General features: G+C 42.1%; 1 protein-coding gene across 1 annotated transcript in view; it reads left to right on the top strand.

The window, feature by feature from the left end:
* itga1 (integrin, alpha 1) overlaps positions 1-13,508 on the top strand; it is a 322,507-nt gene that overhangs the window by 283,052 nt on the left and 25,947 nt on the right. The window contains exons 27-29 of the mRNA XM_078550022.1: positions 1,556-1,669; positions 8,125-8,235; positions 10,771-10,878. Of these exons, the coding sequence (XP_078406148.1) occupies positions 1,556-1,669; positions 8,125-8,235; positions 10,771-10,878 (333 nt within the window). The remainder of the gene's footprint in view (positions 1-1,555; positions 1,670-8,124; positions 8,236-10,770; positions 10,879-13,508) is intronic.

Raw genomic sequence — 13,508 nt, 5'->3', positions numbered from 1 at the left:
AGTCCTCAGGAATAGACTGCTGACACAGTTATCTTCCTAGTGCCTTCACATAGTTGGTCTGGAGGGTCTCCTTCTGTGGATAAATGACATCTCTTCGCCATTGCCTGCACCAAGGCCACCAAGTGCTGCATTGGAAAGTCTGGGAACCTGCTTTTTGCATTGCTGTGCCATTCCTGGGCTGAATTTTCGGGCCCCACCAAAGTTCGGAATGCAGGTGGATGGTGAGCCAGCTTTCTAATCCTGGTTCCATCATTGGTCATTTTGGCTGAAGTGGGATTGGGACCAGGAAAGGCAGCCTGTCCCGACAAGGCAGGCAGGTAATTAGGCTCATTAGGAGTCTTGGTAAAGGTATATAATTTACCAGTCAGCCTCCTATTTCCAAACGCAGCGGGGGCGGGGTGCAGGTCAACTCCCTGGAGATGGGCACACAGTGGCAAGCCGGGCTATCAGTGCTTCTGGGCCTCATCCTGCAGGCGTTGGTATTCAACCAGCAGTGGGCAGGGCAGTCCCGTGTGGGGAGCCTGAAAAGCAAACCCTGTCAAGTTTGCTTGTGGACTCTGGGGTATGGAGGGCCGGTGGGGAGGTACCATGGGAACTCAGTGCCTATTCAAGCGACCCAGCATCAGGGAGGGGGGCCCACTAAGACTGTGCCCTTTCTTCTGACCTCCCCCCACCCCTGTTACTCCCATCCTGCTTTCACTCACACATGGCCTGGCTCCTTCACTGATCCTGGGCCTCTGCCAAGTGCTGCCTGCAATGGAAAGCTGTCCGCTTCTGATTGGCTGACAGCTCTCAGGAGGTAGCCCACCACAAATAATAATTGTCCCATCAAAATGAATGGGATCAGGATGATATGGTCCTGATAGCCACAAGTGCTATTTATCTCAATTCCAGAAGCTTCAACAATGAGGGGAATTAAGGATAGAATTTCAATCTAACTACATCACAAAACTGACATTTGGAATGGAATGTAGAAATTTGAATAGATCATGTCATCTGGGAGTGAACAGTGAGCATTGTTTTAAAATTAGGGGCCGTCTTTTTGGGACAAAGATGAGGAGCAATTTTTCCCATCAGAGGGTTGTGCGGCTTTGCAACTCTCTGCCTCAGAAGGCGGTGGAGGCGGGGTCATAGCATATTTTTAAGGCGGAGGTAGATAGATTCTTGTCAGGAAATAGAATCAAAGGTTATCAGGGGTAGATGGGATTGTGGAATTGGAATCACAAACAGATCAGCCGTGATCTTATTGAATGACAGTGCCCGCTTGCAGGGCCGAAGGGCCTACTACTGCTCCTATTTCGTATGTTCATATGTCCGTATTTTGCTAATGCCAATTTTGGTGAGAATTGAATGTGTACAAATTGGGATCTTCTTTTACCTACACTGGCTTTTCACTGAAACTAGCAACAGAAAGAATTTGTGCAATGTCTTGACTAGTGATATTATAGCACCGATCATTTCTGCCTGAGGCAGTGCAATATGTTGTCACCACTAACTAAAACAATCCTGATAGGATCAAATGTTCCTAAAATGTTCCCTGTTGTTTTACTCACAGATCCGCAATGATGGAGCTTTTCCAATTTCACATCTTAGAATGACTATTACATTTCCATACATATCTCCTGCAAACAATACCCTGCTATATTTGACTGGAATGACGTTTTCTTCTGTAAGTTACCATTTTCTAGTTTGATGGTTGATTTGCTTTTTCAGTGAGTACAGTGAATATGGTGGATAAGGCGCCTGAATGTTATTGATTTTCACCTTCAAATTTAAAATGATATTTGATTGGACAGTCATCAAAGAACATGAGGGATTATTTGGTAATCTGTGTTCCCAGCATGGAGCCTCACTTAGTAGAAGCATAGATCAGAGAAACTGTATAAAATTCCTGGAGCTTATATCTGATCTGTATCACAGTATTATGACTTATCTCTGCATCCCCATCTGCAGATTCCGGATTCTCTTTTCTGTCTGTCCTCTTGACACTTGGATTTTTTTGTCATCATTTAAAAACTGCCATAAAAGTTATGTTAACAGCTGCCGTCAGTAAAATGCAAAAACAATAATAAAGACAAAATGGATTGGTAAAAGTGGTGATAAACAAATAACCTCACCAACGAGGTGATAAAGCAGTGAAGTGAATTTCAACATTGCCATCTGAAGAAATTGGAGCCAAAATTCCGATGCCTAGGCAACCCAGCATAATGTGCCACCCCTGACCCTCAGGGCGACTGGGATTCCCATTGGAAGGGTAACCAATTCAAAGAGGGGAACTGTAGGTCCCCTAGAAACAGCTTCTTTATGCCCAACAGTTGCCTTTAAATAGGAGCTAAATAAAACCCGCAACTATCAAAAGTCTTTTAGGGTCCAGGCCAAGTCCATACACGAGTTGGGCCTCCTTCTGTTGATTGACAGGCTGATACACTTCACCAATGCTCCCCCCTGGCTAAAAATGACAAAACCCCCTGCCTGGGAACGTGGTGGGGGGCGGGGGACATTCTTGCCCCTAAGACACACACCTTCCTAAACCACTGGAATACATTGGAAGGGCAGTGGAATTTTGCCTGTTATTGCTATTGTGTAAAGGAATTAAATTAACGGACATTACTAATAATACTTGAATATGGTACACTCAAAATTGGCACCAATGAGGCCTTCTACATTTCAAAAACTATAAAGAGGAGATCATTTATAACTTCCCTTATTTTTGGAGAAAAAAACAGCACCTAAAAATCGTAGAGAGTCCAAGCAGTAATTAGATTTCCATGACTAAAAAATAGTGGTGCACAGGCAATTTTTCTCCCTCCATTAACAGAAGCTCCTAGTTTCAGGTTTCTGTATCTTCGCATTCAAATCTTTGGCCTCTCAATAGGCTCTGACCCTTTAGTCTGACTACAGTTTTAGCGTCTGATTTCTACCTTTGGTCTTCCTGTAATCCTGTGTCTGCAGGCAATTTAGCCAACCTGCCTCGCCCCTGCCTCTGCATTTTAAAGTGTACTCTAACCTATGTATCAGGTTTAACTGCCTCCAGGGCATTTGCAACACTTTGGCCCTAAGCCTTATCTTTTTTTTCTCATCTTGTTTATCTGATGCTAATTTTTAGGCAATAACACCAGATCAGAGTTTTTCACCTTGCATATATTCCTAATCAATACATTGATCATTTGATGATGTTGCTTGTCTTATGGTTAAATAAGCGACAAATTATTCTACACACTTCTATGACTGATAAAAGCTAATAAAATATTTTTCAAAATAGCATTGATACACAATAGTTATTAACTCAAAAATGGCCCAAACATGTGAAGTAATAAGTCATTAATTAAAATAGTCAATGGGGCATGGACTTATCATGGCCAGAATTTTTAGTTCGGCGAATGGGCATGTGTTCGACCCGCCCGAGCATGAAAAGACGCATGATGACGTCAGCCAAGCGCGCCAACGTCAACATGCAGTCGTGCGATAATTCAGCTGGCGGGCACACGCCAGCGCGCCCGCCAACAATTTAAAGGCCTGTTAAGGCCATTAAGTTATCAATTTATGTTAATTTTTCGCTGCCCATTCAACCTAACGGTTGGCGAGCAGGCGAAAAGGCCAAGCGTGTGGGATGAGTCTTCCAAAAGCAAATACAAGTAAAATAAAAACTCTGGCCAGGATTTTCCCCTCGGTGATTTGGGGGCGGTGCCTGCTCGCCGAGGAGAAAATGACACGGGATGACGTCGGGAGGAATCCCCGACATCATCCCGGGCCATTTAAATTTTTAGGAAGGCGGGCGGACAGCGAAATCAGCTGTCCACCCGCCGACCTGTCAATGGCCAATTGAGGCCATTGACAGGCTAGTTAAAGTAATTAAAGACCTGCCTGTTCAACCATAAGGCTGGCGGGCAGGCCAGGAGCCCCAGCAGGCTCCAGGTTATTGATGAAACTTCATCCACTAGCGGGATGAAGTTTCATGTCCATATTGTAAAAAATTAATAAAGTGTATGTGTTCTTTATTAACATGTCCCATCTCATGTGACATTGTGACATGAGGGGGACATGTTAATAATTTTTTAATGTTTCAATTTTTAATGTTTTTGACACTGTCAGTATTCTCCCTGAGACAGCACATTGTCTTAGGAAGCACTGCGCTCTTTCGTGCGCATGTGCAAAAGAGAGCACTTTGACAGCTGGGGATTCCCTCCGCCCCCTCGCACAGGAAGCGCATAGCGCTTCCCGTCAGGGATGCCGCTGGGCGGGCCTTAATTGGCCCGCCCACTTAAAATGGCGGCGGGCCCCGTTTCAGTGGCGGGGGTCGGCTGCCCGCCCGCCATCCAAGGGCAAAGTTCTGCCCTCTATTTTTTTAATTAAAAACATGTCCCTGCTCTTGTGACAGAATGTTTCATTACATTTTTCTGCTTTTTATTTTTTTTTAAATACCTAGGCCTGCTTGCCCTCCCCCCCCCACCGCCCGCACAGGCAGTGCTCAACGGTGCACTGTCGATCGCAGTCGGCTTCCCGAATGCCTCCACCCGCCCCTGTCAATCCCGCACGCCAAGTGCAAAATTCTGCCCCACAATTTAAATTGCACATATTCCCAAGATTTCAACACTTATGACGATTTACTCCATGTGAAAGCAGTTTGTATAAGTGGAAGATTAAAACATTTCTGAAGGGCTGAATACTTTTTCTAGCATTCTGAAGCTGAATCCAACTTTAAAGGAAAAAATAATTTATCATAGAACAGTTACAGATATTCCAAACATGAAAATAAAGGAATTGTGCAAATTGCAATACAAATCTACAGATCTACAGTGACAAGTTCCTTCTGCTGGAAATGTAGCCACAGAGAGGTCATCAGCTGTTGCGTCACGTACACCACTGTTGAAACCCTGACTCATGTTTATGTTATCTCAAGTGTCAAGTTAGCTGATAACTTTCTCACTGGTCTCTCTGCTCAAACCTGCAAAATCTCCAGTGCATCTAAAATATGCCTGCTGCTTACCTATCCATTTCCCTATCTTTTCACACTTTACTGTATCTTGTATATTCTTCTTGCCACTTTGCTTGTCCTCCAAGTTTGGTATCATCTACAAACTTTATATCCAAACCTTCATGTCTCAGTCCAGATCACCCAATCCCTGAGCACCTTACTATCCAACCCTAATCAGTTTGAATAACGCACTGTTACCACAATCATTTAATGTCACTTCTTTGTGCCCAGGCAAAGAATGATTAGGCCTTGACTTCAATCTATCCCACCGAGTGTGGAAATCATGTGACACAGCTGTGTACTTACAGCAGAACTAAAAGAAAGAACAGACTTTTCATGTCTCAAATGTCTCAAAGTGCTTCAAAGTCAATGGATTGCTTTTGATATCTAATCAGTGTTAGTTTATAGAAAATACAACAATCGATTTGCCCACAACAAAGTCCCACAAATAGCAATGTGACAAATAACAATTTAACCTAAGAAATAGTTCCATGAGCTTTTATGTCCACCTGAAGAGGCCACAGTTCAATATCTCATTTTAAAAATGTCACTTCTTACAATGCCACACCCTCTGAAACACTGCACTGCTGTGTTAGATAAGGTGATATGTTCAAGATCCTTTTGGCCCCAATACTATAAGCTAGCTCCAGGATGCATGCAGCATAGTTTAAGAGCTGTGATGTTGACTAAATTTCCCACTTCTCTCCACTGACCTTGCTGCTATGTGACTTCCCCCACCATGACACTGCTCCAGTTTCCCTAGTCGAGGTCATTAAGCATAATAATTGGGCTGCTGGCAGTCAAGCAAAGTCAGGGTGGGGCTGTAGTGGGATGGCTACTGCAGCACGAAGAGAAACAGGAGGACAGAGCGAAGAGGCAAATTTCTGACCAAAGGTTTTATCCAAGATCAAGGCACCAGTCCATCAGCGGGTAATAATGTGGTGAGTCAAAATGCCCTATTTTTCTATCAGGTGGACTATTCTGTGACTGACCCAGCAACCACTGGGTGAGAAAACTGTGCTGATGTAACAGTAGGAAGGGAATAGCTTGATGGTAGGACAGAAATGGAGGTGAGTGGGATGAGGTGGAAGTAAGCCATGCCACCCAGGCTTGTCCCCTTTTCCATCAGTATCCCACCTGGAGGATAGTCCAGCTGAGTGTGTCTGAGTGATGAACTTACTCCATTCAAACAGTGTAGTAGTTCTATTTCTGACACCATCTGTTGTGTTCATGATTGAGATTATATGATACATTTTTGTTGTGTATTTATATTCAGTGGGTAATATATTGAGGCCTCCCATATAAAAGCAAAATACAGCAGATATTGGAAATTAGAAATAAAAACAGAAAACACTAGAAATACTCAGCAAGTCAGGCAGCATCTGAGGAGAGGAATTCTTTCCACAGATGCTGCCTGACCTACTGTGTATTTCCAGCATTTTCTGTTTTTATTTAAGGCCTCCCATGCTCAGTTTGCTTAAAACTGCCCAAGAAAGAAGACATTCAGGTCCATCTGAATGAATTGGATTCAAACCCATATCCTCCTAGAAAAAGGATAATGTTCCAAGCCACTCCGCCACCCAGTCCCACAATCTTAGCTTGCTAGCCTGTTATCCCTCTGCCATTTTTTTGTTCGTCGGATTTGGGCATCACCAACAAGGCCAGCATTTATTGCCCACCTCAATTTCTCTTGAGGAGGTGGCAGTGAGCCACCTTCTTAAACCTCTGCAGTTTCTGTGGTGTAAATACAGTCACAATGCTGTTAGGGAGGGAGTTCCATGATCTTGGCCCGGCAACAGTAAAGGAGCTGTGACATAAAACCTTAGAAAATTTACCGTGCAGAAAGAGGCCATTCAGCCCACTGTGTCTGTGCTGGCCAAAAAGAGAAAAAAGCAACGAGATGTTCAGCACCTGGTCCACAGCACTTTCCAACACCTGCTCCATAGCCTTGCAGGTTACAGCAGCTCAGATGCAGACCAGGTACCTTTTAAATGAGTTGAGCATTTCAGCCTCAACCACCAATTCAGGCAGTGAATTCCAGATGCCCACCACCCTCTGGGTGAAAATGTTTTTCCTTGTGTCCTCTCTAATCCTTTTACTAATCACCTTAAATCTATGCCCCCCTGGTAATTGATCCCTCAGCTAAGAGAAACAAATCTTTCCTGTCTACCCTATCTTGGCCCCTCATAATTTTGTACATCTCAATTAGGTCACCCGCTGGCCTCCTCTATTCTAAGGAAAACAATCCTAACCTATCAATCTCTCCTCATAGCTGGAATTTTCAAGCCCTAGAAACTTTCTTGTAAATCTCCTCTTCACTCTCTCCAGAGCAATTATGTCCTTCCTGTAATGTGACCAGAACTTTGCACAAAATTCCAGCTGTTGCCTAACCGGCGACATAGTTCCAAGTCAGGATGGTGTGTGGCTTGGAGGGGAAGTTGCATGTGTTGGTGTTCCAGTCTGCTTGGCCTTCCAGGTGGTAGAGATTTGGAAGGTGCCGCTGAAGAGGCCTTGGCAAGTTGTTGCAGTGCATCTCGTACATGGTACATACTGTAGCCATGGTACACTGGTGGTGGGGGGAGTGAATGTTTATGGTGGTGGGTGTGATGCCGATCAAGCTGGATGCTTTTTCCTGGATATTGTTGAGCTTTTTGAGTGTTGTTGGAGCTGCACTCATCCAGTCAATTGGAGAGTATTCCATCACACACCAGACTTGTGCTATGTAGATTGTGGACAGCCTTTGGGAAGTCAGGAGATGAGTCACTCACTGCAGAATTCCCAGCCTCTGACCTTCTGTTTAAGCCACGATACTTATGGGGCTTGTTCAGTTAAGTTTCTGTATTTATTTTAATGGACAGTAAAATTACAGGCCGACAATGGCACAGCAGAAAACTAGCCATTGACTCTATCCTTTAATACACTAATTGTGATTTCACTACATTCTGAAACTTTTGCACTGTGCATTACAATTTTAGCCATATACTAATTGTTTTATGCGTAATTCCGTTTTCACTAAGGTTGCTTTATTATTGCCTCCCATGGGGTTTTTAGTCAGTTCCAATTGTACCTGTATTAAGCTGAGTTCATTTGTGTATGTTGCCTTTGGTTTTTCTAAACTTATTTCAATTTATTTCCTTTCCACCTGGCAGAATAATACAGTCAACTGCCATGACTCACAATTCATGGATCCCCTGAAGATACGAACTAAAAGCCCTCACAAACCATCCCCAGAGGAGGAGCATCTTATAAACACTATTGGGGTAATTACCGTCATGTCAGATTTTGGTGTATATACAGATGATAGAACAGGGTACAGCAGTGCATTATGTATAGTACTAGATTAACAGCACAGAGGTTGTGAGTTCAAATACTACCATGCAATAGAACCATAGAGCCATAGAAAGGATATAGTGCAGAAAGAGGCCATTCAGCCCATCGTGTCTGCACCGGCTAAAGAAGAGAACAGAAAGAAACTAGCTGCTCATTTTAATCCCACCTTCCAGCACCTGGTCCGTAGCCTTGCAGGTTACAGCACCTCAGGTGCAGATCTAAGTACTTTTTAAATGAGTTGAGCATTTCAGCCTCAACCACCAATTTAGCAGTGATTTCCAGATGTCCACCACACTCTGGGTGAAAAAGTTTTCCCTCATGTCCCCTCTAATCCTTCTACCAATCACCTTAAATCTATGCTCCCTGGTAATTGACCTCTCCACTAGGGGAAACAGGTCATTCATGTTTACCATATCTAGGCTCCTCATAATTTTGTACACCTCAATCAAGTCACCCCTCAGCCTCCTCTGTTCTAAGGAAAACAACATAAGCCTACCCAATCTTTCCTCACAGCTGCAATTTCCAAGCCTGGTAACACTCTTGTAAATCTTGCAAGTTATAAAATTTAATTAAAAAGTCTTGTAATTTGTGAGCTGGTAACTGGAAAAAAAAGACCATGATATAGCTTTTAAGAAATCAGTCCACTGATATCATTTAGGGAAGGTAACCTGATGTCCCTATATGATTATATGCTCACAATACATGTTTTTCATTCTTGGGCTCTGTGCATTGTTGGTGAAGCCAGAATTTATTCTCCATCCTTACTTACCCCTGATACGTTGATGATAGACCTTCAGCTTGAATCGCTGCAGTGCATTAGTGAAGATGCTCTGACAATACTGTTAAGTAGATTAACTCTGTCCCCCTTTACTAGGGCATCAGCCCAGTTCTATAAATGAGTGTTAGGCACCCTAGCCCTCATCCTTCAACCTCCACCTATCCTGCAACCATACACCATGCCCCCTCTATACCCCCTCATATCTCCCATGCCTCCTCAATACCCCCATGCCCCCACCATACCCCGTTATGTCTCTAATTCCCCCATGCAACCTCATACCTACTTATCCAATGTCTACTATGGACAGAAATCATGAGACTATAATAACAATGGAAATCTTTGAAATACTCATGAAATAAACAATCATCCATTCAAACTCCTCTTAGGAGCTCATAAAATTGTCCATGAAACAGAGAGCCATCAAAACTCCCTTTAAAAACTCACTACATTTAAGCGCTCATAAATCTGTCAAAATGAACAAACAACCATTCAAAAACCTCTCCAAATCACTTTAACCCTTTTAACTGCTCATAAAACTGTCAATAAATCAAATCTCACTGTCCTCTTCACAGCTGTGTAAACAACTCCTCTTGAACTAAATATATTAGTGGTGCTTGGAGCTCAGCCAAGCATTCATAATGAGATTCCATTGCAAAATGATATACACAAACTCTCCATGGTTCAATACAATGGAACCTTTGAAGATGCCTGAACAGCAGGCCAGCTGTTCATTTTTTCAAAGACTCAGCAAACAAACCCATCAAATAAGTTAGGCATCTGTTCAGTTATTTCAATGGCTTAACAGCTGTCTGGACTTTACACCAATGTAAAAATCAAAGCCCAGGGCCCAGAAAACACATTAAAATCTTAATCTCAATACTGTTGAATGTAGAAATGCACTTCATCCATGAGATAAAGTACTTTAGTGAATCTGAACATTTTCACAATGCTTGTCAATTTAATGGTCACTTACTTTTTAACAACTAAGCCTTATCACTAATTAGTGTATTAAAATGTATTTAATGTCTCATACATCATAACATTATGAATTGTGAAATAGCCAACACCTTTTGAACTTACCTGTTAAATGGTTCCCGACTCCAGAGTAGGCTTTCCCCATGGTTCACAACTCCTCTGAGGTGCTGTGAACTATATCTCCTAACAGAACAGGCCTGGCTCCATGGAAGTAGAGGGGCTGCCTAAAATACCCATCCCCATATAGAGTAGGCAAGGGTGGGATTGATGCATTCAGGCTCGTGACCCACATCCTTAACCCAGGGCCATAAAAATCTCACACGCTTGGAATGATGGAGGGAATCCCAGAATCAGGTCCCTCCTGTCATTTTTAAATCCCACCCTCCACTCCCTCATCCTCCCCACCGCTGTTCCAATACAGATAAAGGCATGAAAATCTAGCCCTTGATGTCAATTGAGGTAGCCTAGCAAGCAATTCAGTTGCAAAAATAATTGCCACCACCTACTCAGGGCAAATATAGGTTGATAATGCCAACAATGGCCACATGCTGAGAATAAAAAAATACAGAATGGGAGCATTGACATAATTTTAATTAAGAGTAACTTCACAATTAGAAACAGGAAATTGTATTTTTACATGTTTCTAGTTCCAATAGGTAACGATACCAAAAAATGGTTATTCATTGACATTTATGAATCCATTTCCTAACAGATATGTGAAAATAATGCAGGATGTGCCTCCTTCTTCTGCACTATAGATCCATCAAGTCTGGTCCAATTTAATATGTCATTAAGAATATGGAAACCTTCTTTTGTTAAAGTAAGTAAAATGGATTTAATGGTCACAAAGTTTGCATAAACAAAAGTATAATTCATACTTCTGTCAATATTACTGTTGTGATCTTTATTTTATACAAGTTGGGCAACACATCCTATATTCAGCAAATAAAGGGATAAAAAATAAAGTTATTAAACAATAAGATAAAGAAAATGTTTTGATGAAGTAACAAGCTGAGATTTTGCCCTACGGGCATAAGGACTGAATGAGATGGGTATTAAAGCTGAAAACCAGACCACAAAATTATTTCTATGAAATAACTTATTTGAAGAATTTCTTAAATCCCAACAGGTTTAATTCAATAGTTCACTTAACTGCCTTCTTTCACAGAATTATTTTAATTAACAATTTCAATCCAACAAACATGAAACACAAATACCTAAATTCGCAAAAAAATTATTATATTCAAAAATATTATTTGTTAAAAAAAATTATTTTCACACTGAATTTACTTTCATTTGCTTTGCTTGGCTTGATTCTAGTTTAATTAGATTTACATTTTTACTATGTGATTTCTACTAATCATTCTCTACATCCTCGGTGTCACTCAAAGGCCAGAATTTTACGTCCCACAGGTGTGTGCCCGCCCAATCCGAACAGGCATAAAATTGCGCAAGATGGCGTTGGGCGAGTGTCCCAACTCGTCGCGCACTCCCGCGATATTTCACTCAATGGGCATGCGCAAAAGTTGGAAGAGTGCCCCCGACCAATTAAGCAGGCAATTAAGCTTATTAACGGCACACTTGTAAGCAATTTTTTGTGGCCCGTCCAACATTACGGTTGGCCAAGAGGCCCATCGGCCAGGCGGGCTTTACATTTTTGATGAGACCTCATCCAAGCGCAGGATGAAATCTCCATTAGGATATAAAATAAAAAGATATATCTGGGGACTGTTTTTTATGAGGTTTGCTTTCAGGTGCTTGATTGTGCTGCAAGGACATTTTGTGCAGCATTCTTTTGCTTTATTTTATTATTTGGAGGTCTGCAGCTCCCTTCAGTGGGGGTCAACTCCCCTACAACACGCTTCTTGGTCCAAGGTATCACCCCATTAAGTTTGGCTGGACCTTGGTGGAGTTTGCCAACAAGCTTCAGTGGAAGTGCTCACTAGCACCCGTGGCGATGTCGGCACCCATCCTCTTCCCACCCCACCGGTAGTGCTGAGCCTTTCTCAGCCATTAATTGGTCAGCCAGCGTGAAATCGCAGTCGGGGGCCAATCGCAGTCAGGGTACCATTTCCCATTCACTCCCAGGCCCACCGAACGTGCGCACCCAACGAGCGCAAAATTCAGGCCAAGTCTTCAGGATCAAAATCCACATCTGTTTGTGAATACTCTGAATATTCCATCAAAGGCAACATCTGCAGTATCACTCTGTACATTTTCAATGTCATAGTCTGCATGTTAAGTATCTGTTGAAACATTAAATATTTCATCATAGACCACATTGGAAGGTCCTTCTCGAGCCAAAATAAAGAGATTTCTTGGTAATCTGACTCAACTGTTTTTTTTTCTGATGTCTTTCAAGAAATGTTTTGATTTTGTTGACATTCCTGTAAGAAGAACAAGCAGTGAGTTATATAAGGGTGGCAATCATACTTTACAATTTGTGTAACACATTGAAGGTGGCTCTTTTTTGCACCACACTATTCATATACCTCTGACCCACTGCCAATATCATATTCTGCTTCTGACACATAATTATGATGAGGTCTTACATGAGAGTTTCCTTTGAATCTTGGGCTCTTACTTGCAGCATTTGTTCTTCTTGCATTCTAACAGTCTCTGTCAACTTCTTGCCTTCTTGCTCTAGCATCTTCATCGTCCCTATCTCTAATTGCTACCTGTCGGATCCTATCAACTTTTTTGCCTTTTTACTTTGGCCTCTTCATCTTCCCTGGCTCTGCATTCTGTCTGTCACTTTCTTTTGCCAAGTAATAACATATAGTATCTCAGAACATAACTTACATGAAACAAATAAACTATGGGGAAATAACAAATGAAATATGTAAGGAAGTTGGGGATTTATGACATAAATGTGTCACGTTCTTTCTTGAAATGTATGATGAGAGTTGTTTGAAACATGCATAAGTAACGGTGTCAGCAGGGACACAGGGTCATGGGATTCCCCTGCTGGGAGCCAATGTTTCCCCCCCAACCCCACCCACCTTCAGTGGGGGTCAACTCCCCTACAACACGCTTCTTGGTCCAAGGTATCATCCCATTAAGTTTGGCTGGACCTTGGTGGAGTTTGCCAACAAACAGATATACAGACATATTGCTTTTATAAACATAAACTTCATTCACTTTTCAGTTTCTCTCATTGCAGCCTCTTAAGGTTAAATTTTCTCCTTTAGCAGGAAGTTCAAGTTTTGCATGTTACATTCTCTCCTTGACAGGCTAATGAGAGACTTTTTACTTCAGGACAGGTCTGTTCATCCCTAGTTAAGCTCTTTTTCCCTATTTAAGCTTCAAGATGAAGCATTCTGTTCTTGGAAATTCTCTTTTGTAACAATCAGAATCAAATCAAATCCAAAACACAAGATAACTGAAACTCAGGAAATTTAAATTAATTTGCCTAATAGCTGAATTTGGCCCAGTTTAATTGCTTTGTTT

Source organism: Cetorhinus maximus, chromosome 1 (assembly GCF_964194155.1).
Source record: "Cetorhinus maximus chromosome 1, sCetMax3.hap1.1, whole genome shotgun sequence".
Lineage (NCBI taxonomy): Eukaryota > Metazoa > Chordata > Chondrichthyes > Lamniformes > Cetorhinidae > Cetorhinus > Cetorhinus maximus.
Note: the sequence above shows the minus strand (reverse complement) of the source record. Positions and strands in the feature narration are given on the sequence as shown.